Here is an 11,103-nt window from a genome sequence, read left to right as displayed (position 1 = left end):
TGTCAAGACAATAAAAAGTGTTTCTTGTAACCATAGCTTGGTGATTGCCAGTGAGATGTGTGGTTTTAGATGCAGTGGTCATGACAGCACTCTGCAGCGGTGGCAGGAGGCCAACGCAGGAGTAATAAATGGAGTAATGCTTCTGGTTTATTGGCAAAACTGAAGTCAAAGAGAGGATTTTATACCAACACGGAGGACAGCCTTTGTGGCTATATTTTAGGTAGTTACAAATGATCCTACATGTTCACATAAAAACTGGGTCTCCAATAATGACCATGTCAAATAAAACTCCAGAGAGTACCTTTAAATTGTTTTATTTAAGTCATCAGCTTCTACGATTAGAAAAATTATTGTACAAATCACATGTACTATACTGTACATATCTTAGCAACCATGAACTCATAATGCAAAATAACATTCAGTAGGATCTGGAGATAAATTCAGCTCAGAATTAGCACATCAGGGGGACTTTAAGAGCACTTCTAGGGGAGGGGAGAGAGAGAGAGGCAAAACATTGGCTAGAAGAGAGGATGGAGGCATGTATATAAAAAAAATATATGAGAAAATATACAACACAATGTACAAAGCAATGGCAGTTTACATGAAAAATGTAAAGACAACATACATGAATATTCGGAGAAGGTGCACTTTGCTTTGCATTGATTACAATGTAAGTAATTAGGATAACAGCATGCACACTGTCTGTTTAGAGTCTGTTTATCCTTATATGATAAAAGTCCACGAGTAGATATGATCCATTAAAAATTCCCAGTCATGCTCATAGTGTAGAACCTCTCAGGCTAAAGCACTGATATTTGTAATAGTAGACAAGTTAAAGTCCAGTATTAATTGATAGTTTTGGATCACTATTCACTGTTTTCAAACTCTTTGAAGTGTCCCTGAATCAGAAAGTCCTCTAACATCAACACGCCTGTAGTTAATATACTCATGTTGAATTTGAAGCATATTATTGTAAAGCAGTGTATTTACACAAATCATCACCATGACAGAGCAAGTAGCAGCCCCACAGGTGCAAGCTAACAGCAGATGCTTTGTCCTCAGAGACAACAAAAAAGACAAACATTGCCAGTTTCCTTGAATAAATAAATAACAACATTTTTTCCGAAACAAACGGAAACAGAAAGATGACTCAGTGGGAGTGCCACGCCTTACTTCTATGGCTAGAGCGCGTGTTATTTAATTATGTCTACATGGACGTTAATGGCCCAGATTCCTCACATCCACCAACAGCCTGGAGTACACAGACCCTTTCTCTTTCAGGAGAGGAAAAGGGAAGTGCAATTTGTTGCAAACACTCTGGCTCTCTAGTCTATTTTTTCCCTGAATACATAGTTCAAACATGCAATACAGTATGAGAGCCAGTTGTGTGATGCCAGTCACACACATGCATCAGGATGCAATGACTAAAGAAAACAAAAAGAGAGTACAAGAGGTTCCTCTCTCCCTAATCAACTCCCATCCATTTACTTCCTTCCTTAACACATTCTTCATCACTTTAACTGCTAATGAAGGCCTCAGTGCAGCAGCATTAGCATGTTGCTATTCAGTAGCATCAGTATAGTACTAGTGACCACAGCTAAAAGTCCTCGTGAGCCCATCTCCAGTCCCTGCACCCCTCCAGTGTCTCTCCTCAAGTACTTTTCAGACTTAACCATGTAAAGCTCTATGCATCTCCTGGCCTTCATCTGTTCAATCAGTGACAGGTAGCCGATCTCCACGATGCTGACGGTATCATCGTCTTCGGCACTGCTGACAGCCTGTGACGATGGAGGCGCCGGATTGCCTTTGGGCTGATTTAGAGGGCGGGGAGTTGAAGGTGCAGAGGTCGAGGAGTTTTCTGCTGCAGTGCTGTTGGTCTCCGTTGTGTTGCTGCTGGTGCCAGTGTGCGGCGCTGAGGTGACAACAGTCGTTGTAGCTGTGATAGTGGCAGCTGGTTTGTTGTTTGGCATTTGATTCTCAGCAGGCAGAAGGTCTTTTCTCTTCATGCAGGATTCCATGAAGGTATCATAGGTTTGAGGAAGTTGGCTGTACCTGTAGTCTCTGCTATAGTCATTGGAATCGGTAGATTGGGAACCGTATTTCCTGTACATGTAGTGGTTGTAGTAACGCTCCTCCTCTGGGTTGCGGAAGTGGAAGGGAGGACGGGGGAACCTTCCTAGCCCATAGCCTATAGCCACTCCTGCCATAGCCCCTCCAGCTGCTGCCATTACCGCACTGCGCCCAAACCCTCTAGAATTATCATTGGGATACACGCCCATTTTCTGAACTGAATGGGAAAAGGGAGAGCCGCCCCCAACACCATGGCCCCCGTAACCAAAGCTGCCATGATAGTGAGGGCTCAGGACTTTGTTGTTTGGGTTTTGGTTGATGTATCCACCTGGATAACCTCCATAACTGCCATAACCTCCATGACCACCATAACGACCATAACCTCCATGATTACCATAACCTCCATGACCACCATAACGACCATAACCTCCATGACCACCATAATGACCATAACCTCCATGACCACCATAACGACCATACCCTCCATGACCACCATAACCGCCATGACCACCATGACCTCCTCCGTATGGAGAGCCCCATGCTGGATACTGGTTATGGTAGCCTCCTCCACCCGGCTGCTGGGGGTAACTACCCGGATACCCAGGTTGGCCTGATTGCGGAGGGTAGCCTCCTTGATTGGGTTGTCCAGGCTGTTTGGGGTATCCGCCCTGAGAGCTGGAGCCCTGAGAGCTGGAGCCCACATTAGAGTTAGTGTGGGTGCTGCCCCGGTTGGATGTGGGGGACTTTGACTTTGAGCCACCGCTTCCTCCTTTCTTGGCCAGTGAAAAATGGGTATGAAGCAAAAGAAGTGACAGACACAGCACAGATAATGAATTCATCTTCATCTTCGCCCTGTAGGGTTGGAGAGGAAAAAAGAAAACTTATGAAAGAGGTGAGGTAGCTGTGGGTCCAAAATATGCTTCCAACACTGCAAGCTCAATGTTACTGAAGATGACCAAACAGTACTCTTTCCAATCATCTGTAACTAACACTGATGCTTAGCCTCCACACTGTAATTTTTCTTCCAGTGCCTATGACCATCTGGGGATATAGAATTAATACAAGGCACTGATATGTTACTATCAAAGCACATTGCAATGACCAGTTTCAAAAATGGTGTTTTCGTGCTTTATTAATCAGACTTTTTTTTTTCTTCACAAGATTGTGAGAAATGGCCATTATAACTCCCCAGAGCCCAAAGTGGCATCTTTAAACTCATTATATCAGTATCAGTTCAAAAGTTCAAAACCTTAATATATTCGGTTTGCTATCATAACATGACAAGGAAGAAAAATCACATTTGAGAAGCTGGAGCCAAATAATGTTTGGCACTTTAACTCGAAAAATGACTACAATGATTATTCAGTCATCAAAATAGTTGCCATTGCCGATTGATTTTTTGTCATTGAACTGATCATTTACTGGACTGATCGTTACAGCTCTAGATCTTATCCATATAGCCCACCCATGACCTGATTTAATTCACTTTTATTTCCTCCATTGTTTGAGGCTATGAAAGACATTGATGTTAGTGACTACAATAACGATATATGACACAATGCTTTTAATTATGAAGGAAATTAAATGGCATTTCAGTCTGATTATCAGGAAACAGTTAATGATGATAATGTAATCTGTTGTCAGTCCACCTGCTCCTAGATTATTTCACTGTTTCAAACACAAGCATTAAGTCTATGAATTAAGTTTCTTACAGTTTCAGTGTTTGCTGTCAACCAGTGGCACCAAGTAAACCAAAACTGTTTCAATAGCAACGCAAGCACCTCTGTGGCTAATTGCTAAATGTTGATTTAAAACCACAGACCAAGCCATTTCTTCCTTTATATGGAACAAAAGCCCGGTCAGAATACGAAAAACACTCTTACAGATGCCAAAAGCATCAGGGAGGCTTGCCCTCCCTAATTTCCAAGTATATTATTGGGCAGCAAATATACACAGTATACTGCACTGGCCAAATTGTCATTATGGCCTTAGCGACTGGGTCCCTACCTGGGTGGAGATAGAAGAATCTTTGTCCAGACCAATGTCCCTTATGTCGCTGACCTGAGCCCTACTATATACTGTATGTCTCCTTCTAATCTAAGACGTAGCCCTTTAGTTAGCCAAACACAGCGAATATGGAAACAGTTTAAACGCCACCACAGAATTCAAGCAATTCCAATACTCTCTCCCTGTAACAACAACCCGATTTTTCCTCCATCTCTGAATGACAATGCCTTTGGGATGTGGCATGAGGGAGGCATAACAACATTTGAAGATCTGTATATGGATAAGACGTTTGCCTCCTTCTCTCAATTGTCCCTGGAATTCAAACTCCCCAAAACCCACCTTTTCAGATATTTTCAGATTCGGGATTTTGTGGGGTAAAACTTTTTTCCATCACTCCCTCCAAAATCTCTGCTTGATAATATACTGAAGACCAGTGTCCTCAAGAAAGGGGTCGTTTCCCATCTATACAACCTAATCACAAACTTCACACCATCTCAAGATTTGTCAGCAAGACAGCAGTGGGAGACTGATTTGGACTACAATTTTCGGGATTATCCACTCTTCCTCCATCACTCTTCTCCTAATTATGACACGCTAAGTAATACTTATGGGATACAGAACCCACAATGAAGAGATAAAGTCAGTATTTATATTTTTATTTTGATAAATGCAATGATTAATCGGTCTGCTTGCTAGTAAACGTTAATTTCACCCTTAATTCGTCAAATTTTACTTGTTTCTATCTGAGGGCAAAACAGTTAACTAGAAAACAGGTGTGGCAGTCACAGGACACAATAACAAGAAGACCCAGATGTTTTATGATGGGGATGGGGATGTATATTGATGAAATAATTGCAATAAAAGACAGCTCCGAACAAAGCAACCCAAACACGGATTGTTTATAAAACATACTGTAGACAGACAATAATACTGCCCTTGTATTGACAGTGCACACACTTAAGTGGCCTGCCAGCTACCACCGCCCTTTACTCGGTTAAAAGATGGCGCTTGCCAGTATCAAGTAAATTAGTTAGCCAACTATCGAGTGCAATATACACACATTAAGAAGACCATTAAAATACGGTTTTAATACAGAGAGATGGTCGAGTGAGGTAAAAACAATGTGCATTTAATTTCCCCAACCAGCATAATAAAACGGGGAGGGTGCGATCAATTTACGTGAAGGACTTGCCTTACCTTGAGTGATGGCTGTTTGGATGCTTCTCCCGTTTTATTCAGCGTTAACTTGAGTTGATGTAGTTCAAACGTTTTCAGTATGGAAACTGGGTGAAGTCCATATGACGTAAGGCGGCGCGAGGGATGCGGATCGCACAGACACAGACGATGGGGGCGGGGCTTTGCCAAACACATTTCCCAGCAATAAAATATCTCAATACTTCTACCAATATATATATATATATATATATATGACACAAAAGGAGAATACAGTGACTAAACCATAAGCCTACATGCCATATTTGTCTGCCTATTTATTCCAGACCTTCGAAGTAAACAGGAAGTTGACAAGAGTTTAACACCCCTGTCAACTTAGTTCATATGTTAGCTATTACCTGTTATCATACTAGATGTCATAGCTCCACAGTTTGAATCACCAGGTACTAATGTAAATTGTCCCAAGAACTCAGTTCTTCAAGGATCAAAGATTTTAAACTTTACTAAATCCAAGATGCATTTTCAGAATTTAAGCAGATCCTTTTTTTTGGTAATGTTTTTGTAATGGGGGTTTTGTAATGTTTTATGTTGTAACCCAGGTGATAAAAACTCAAATTCTTGCATTATGGCATAGTGAATATTTAAATCTCCACTTTAACAAATAGGTTTAGGTATACTGATTATTGTTCCATATAAGCAGCATCCTCAGAAAAGAGAAACGTCACAAGCCAAAGGCAACATTTCAGCATAGCTTACAACTGTCTCATTAAACAAAAAGCCACTTTCATTCATTTTTAATGTTGGTTGTAAAAGGAGACCTACTGACATGATGCAGTCAAAAATATACCTTTTAGCCACCTGCTGTTAAACTCAAAAGCTCTCAATTGCTTGTGGGCAGGATTGTGTCTTTGCGGTAAAAGCAGAGGGTGCAAAGAGTTTTAATAAGGGTATCTGTGCTCTGGGAGAGGAAATAAGCAGGAGGTTGTGGGTGCCTTTAGGAGCCATAACCTAGAGCTCAGTACACTAGTGCATTCTTGAATACAGATGATGCCGCCTGCTGGCCATTGAAAGTCCTACATTAAAAACCTTCTGTGATGAATAATGCTGTCATAACCAGCTGTCTCTTTTAAAATAAAAAGCAGTCATGACGAATAAGTTATATGTTGTGGTTATAGTGTCTTCCTTGAAGTAATAATGCTACATTTTCATATGAAGATATTGTTCTTCTACTCTTATCACCAACACAAGACAATAGCAATATTTCCACAGAGAAATAAAACTAAATGAATTGGATTTCACTTCAATTTTACACGTATTGTCCACAGATAAACATAGGAAACAACCTTTAAGAGTTTCATGATTTTAATTATGATTTTAAATCTTTAAATCACCCAAACACTTATTTGCCTTGTACAGTGAAGCATAACTGTAATGCAGTGAAATAATGGACCGGACAGCAGTGCAATGTTTAAGTGAAAGAAATTAGCCTGCAGATCACACACCATCAACAACTGTAGGCAGTAACAGTTTCCAGACGGGCACAGTGAGCAGTACAACAGACACTGTTTGATGATTAGAAAAAACCTTGAAAACCTTGAAAATCAAAATCAGTACATCAGATATAATTAGTTTCAAACATTAAGAGTATTTCTGGAAGAGTATTTTCTGGAAAAAAATATTCATAATATTTACCAACATCATCCACAATCAGTGGTGGAAATAGTACTCAGACTCTTTACATAAGTAAAAGTAATACTAAAAATACTCCATTTCAAGTAAAAGTCAATTCAAATGTTACTCAAGTTAAAAGTACAGAAGTACTGTCAGCAAAATGTACTTAAAATATCAAAAGTAAAACTACTCATTATGCAGAATGGCTCCTTTCACAGTGTTATATTGTAGAATATTATATTATTTTGTTTTTATCATTAACAAATACATGCAAGAGCATTTTAATGTTTGTCAATGTGGAGCCACTTTAAGATACTTTGTATACCAATGGGTAGATAGTAATATAGTACTGCATCATATCAAGTAAGCACATTATGTTTTTTATGCAAAAAGTAACTAGTAACTACATGTGTCAAATAAATGTAGTGGAGTAAAAAGTACAATATTTCCCTCTGAAATGTAATGGTGCAGAAGTATAAAGTAGCTTAATATTAAGTACATCAAACTTGTACTTGAGTAAATGCACTTCATTGCATTCCACCGTCCGCAATACATAAATATTGAAATGTGCTTTTTTCTTTGCATTGATTCCAACAAGCACACTTCTGTGTTTTATCCAAATAAAAGAAGTACCAACAGAGATCATAATCAGCCTTGAATAGCGTTCTGATTAGATTGTCTGTATTTAAATGAACCGTATGATCATTAGATACAGGTTCAGTATGTTTAGTACATGATGGTGGAAAATGGTGAAAATATACTCAGTTATGCTCACAATGTAAAACTTCTCTGTCCAAAGTCTGTATTCTTATTATTCAATATAATATTCACTCTTTTCCTCTTCCTCCAACATCAGCACCCACTGAGTTAATACAATTACTATATCACATTTAAAGCACATCTCCATTATTGCAAAGCAGTTTATTTACACAGATCATACCCCTGAAAATGCCCAGGGTGTAAACATATCCCCTAAGCCACTGACACTGGCCAGTTTGCTTGAATAAATAACACAAGACTGAGTCTACAGCCATGCTCACTGTGAGGCTGTACCTCGGCACACAGGTAGTGCTTTGAGCTAAATGCTAATGTCAGCATGCTAATATGCTCACAATGTTTACCATGTTAACCATCTTAGTTTAGTGTGTTAGCATGCTAAAATGTGCTAATTAGTTGAGGCTGAAAAGAATGTCATTAGTTTTGCAAGTATTTGGTCATAAACCAAAGTGTTGGACAAATTTCCAGATGATGGCGTTAGATGAAAAGTAAGGGTATCACCCAAGTTATGACAACTCATAAATTACAGTTATGACAATCTACCCAAAACTCATGTTACTCAAAAACAAAAATGTCAAATAAGTTTCATTAGGATTCACCCACTGGGGACCACGAATATCTGTGCAAAATTTCATGGCAATCCATCCAATAGATGTTGAGATAATTTTCTATATTTCTCCATCACTTTAAACTTCAGTGAAGGGCTCGGTGCAGCATGTTGCTATTCAGTAGCATCAGTATAGTACTGGTGACCAGAGCTAAAAGCCCTCGCGAGCCCATCTCCAGTCCCTGCACACCATTGCTGGCGCTGGGTTCCGTCTTTTTCTTCAAGTACTTTTCAGAGTAAACCATGTACAACCCTACACATCTCCTGACCTTCAGCTGATTGATCAGTGCCGGGTAGCCGATCTCCACAATGCTGACTGTATCATCGTCATCATTAGCAGTAGCAGTTTTTCTGAGAACCTGTGAAGCTGGAGGCGCAGGATTGGCTGCGGACTCATTTAGAGGGCGGGTAGTGGAAGGTGCAGAGGTCGAGGGGTTTTCTGCTGCAGTGCTGTTGCTCTTTATTGCATTGCTGCCAGTGCCAGTATCTGGGGCAGCAGTAGTTATGGTAGTTACAGAAGTAGTTGTGGTGGTTGTAATTGCAGTTGTGATAGTGGCAGCTGGTTTGTTGTTTGGCTTTCGATTCTCCGCAGGCAGAAGGTCTTTTCTCTTCAAGCAGGAGTCCATGTAGCTATCATAGGTCTCAGGGGGTTGGCTGTACCTGTAGTCTCTGCTGTAGTCATTGGTATCAGTAGACTGGGCACCATATTTCCTGTACATGTAGTGGTTGTAGTAATACTCCTCCTGGGGGTTGTGAAACTGGAAGGGAGGACGAGGGAACCTTCCTAGCCCGTAGCCAAGGGCCATTCCTGCCATAGCCCCTCCAGCTGCTGCCATTACCGCACTGCGCCCAAACCCTCTGGAATTATCTTTGGGATACACGCCCATTGCCTGAACTGAGTGGGAAAAAGGAGAGCCGCCCCCAACGCCATGGCCCCCGTAACCAAAGCTGCCACCATAGTGAGGGCTCAGAATTTTGTTGTTTGGGTTGTAGTTCATGTATCCCCCTGGATAACCTCCATAACTGCCATAACCACCATATCCGCCATGACTGCCATAACCACCATAACTGCCATAACCTCCTCCTGGTTGCTGGGGGTAACCTCCTTGGTTAGGGTAACCCCCTGGTCTGCCTGGTTGCTGAGGGTAGCCTCCTTGGTTAGGGTAACCCCCTGGTCTGCCTGGTTGCTGAGGGTAGCCTCCTTGGTTAGGGTAACCCCCTGGTCTGCCTGGTTGCTGAGGGTAGCCTCCTTGGTTAGGGTAACCCCCTGGTCTGCCTGGTTGCTGGGGGTAGCCTCCTTGGTTGAATTGTTGTTTAGGCTGTGTGAGGGTTCCACCTTTAGACTTGGTGTCCCGATTAACTGTTGTTTTGGGTGTCTTCTTAAAGAGATTTATTTTTCCACCAAACCCTCCTCTTTTTTTGGCCAGTGACAAATTAGTATGAACCAAAAGAAGGGACAGACACCACACAGCTATTATAGTCAGCTTCATCTTTGCACTGCAGGGGGGAGCCAAGGAAAGAAATGTAAAAAGAAGAGGTAGATAAAATATAAGAAAAAAACATTGATTTTATAATTTACCATTAAAAAGTCCTGTCTCTTAAAGAAATGTCTTTCTGGTAACAGTAAAGTAAGTTCCAAATTTTTATTAAATTGCTAACACAGTTATCGTTGGTTGTCTTTTGCTTGGCGTACTGGAAAAGCTTGAGTGAGTATTGACTACATGACATGTTAACAAACATTAACGGCCTTTATGTGTTTTCTGCACCACACTGCCTTGCCCACCTGCTTTACCCCATGTAGTCAACATGAAGCTGAGGGTGCAACATAGCTGCCAGGCTTAAAATAGCACAGACCTTTCAGACTTTAAGTTTACTGCAGGCAAACAAACGTTACTCTTTTCACTCGTTTGTAATTAACGTTACATTGTTCTGTGGAGACAGACCAGAAAATATTAGTTACAAGACAGGAACATTCATAAAACCCACCGGGGGTTTTAATGGTAGGTTGGAGAAGCATTGTGAAAACGTCTACTTCCAGAAAACACTGGCTATGGAAAGAGTTACGAGACAAATGTAGTCAAAGTACCTTCTTAAAAACTGAATATTCATAAACAGATGTATGCAATACATACTGCTGACCTTGTAACGTCAGTATCCACGACTCCGCCGTTTCTTCCTTTAGATCATGTGCTTCCCAAACTTTTTGTATCAGCCACTCCTTACCTCCTGCTTTTGCGGGTAAATTATCTTAAGCCACGCCCACCACCTAAACGTTAACCTATATTTTTATTGGAATCTTTTGGTATTTGTCTTAAATAATTGATAACCTCCTGAGGAAACCACAGACCCCAGTGATTTGATTAAATATGGCGGAACAGTGTGTGAAAGGTTTCAACTGAGTCGACCAACGGTTCTTTCAGACGTTACGGTCGAGGAATGTTGCGTTCAGGTTCTATCCAATTAATTAGCATTAAATTAACTTAAATAATAGGATTTTGCCTCGGTTTACCTCGAATGACAGATTACTTCTTTTGCACCTCCTATTATTTAGTTCCAAATCGGATGTATTGGGAGTCTTTTTTGCGGGGTGGGGTGGGGGGGCGGTGTAGGCGGTGAACTGCGTACTTGACTTTTAAAGTTTCATATTTCCTATTAATTAAACGCCGCCTGAGTGACGTTGGGAATTAAAGGGTCATTTCACTCAAACATTTTGGTTTAATTTGGCCACATTTTGAGATATATCCACCCCAATACAATGGGGGTGAACATGTGTAAAACAAACAAAATAAATAACTGAA

At 40.8% G+C, this 11,103-nt stretch overlaps 2 protein-coding genes across 2 annotated transcripts; both read right to left on the bottom strand.

Annotated features, from left to right (window-relative positions):
• Positions 1 to 1,535: 1,535 nt before the first annotated feature.
• On the bottom strand, positions 1,536 to 5,334 carry LOC139284740 (uncharacterized). The gene is made up of 3 exons (XM_070905100.1): positions 5,275 to 5,334; positions 2,699 to 2,922; positions 1,536 to 2,590 (listed from the first exon to the last, which is right to left on the bottom strand). The coding sequence occupies exons 2-3, from the start codon at positions 2,913 to 2,915 to the stop codon at positions 1,536 to 1,538; spliced, it is 1,272 nt and encodes a 423-aa protein (XP_070761201.1). The 5' UTR covers positions 2,916 to 2,922; positions 5,275 to 5,334.
• Positions 5,335 to 8,391: 3,057 nt separating this feature from the next.
• LOC139283776 (uncharacterized) lies at positions 8,392 to 9,795 on the bottom strand. Its single transcript, XM_070903813.1, has one exon. It carries the CDS (start codon positions 9,793 to 9,795, stop codon positions 8,392 to 8,394), a length of 1,404 nt encoding a protein of 467 aa, XP_070759914.1.
• Positions 9,796 to 11,103: the final 1,308 nt, after the last annotated feature.

This window comes from Enoplosus armatus, chromosome 4, assembly GCF_043641665.1.
Source record: "Enoplosus armatus isolate fEnoArm2 chromosome 4, fEnoArm2.hap1, whole genome shotgun sequence".
Taxonomy (NCBI): domain Eukaryota; kingdom Metazoa; phylum Chordata; class Actinopteri; order Centrarchiformes; family Enoplosidae; genus Enoplosus; species Enoplosus armatus.
Note: the sequence above shows the minus strand (reverse complement) of the source record. Positions and strands in the feature narration are given on the sequence as shown.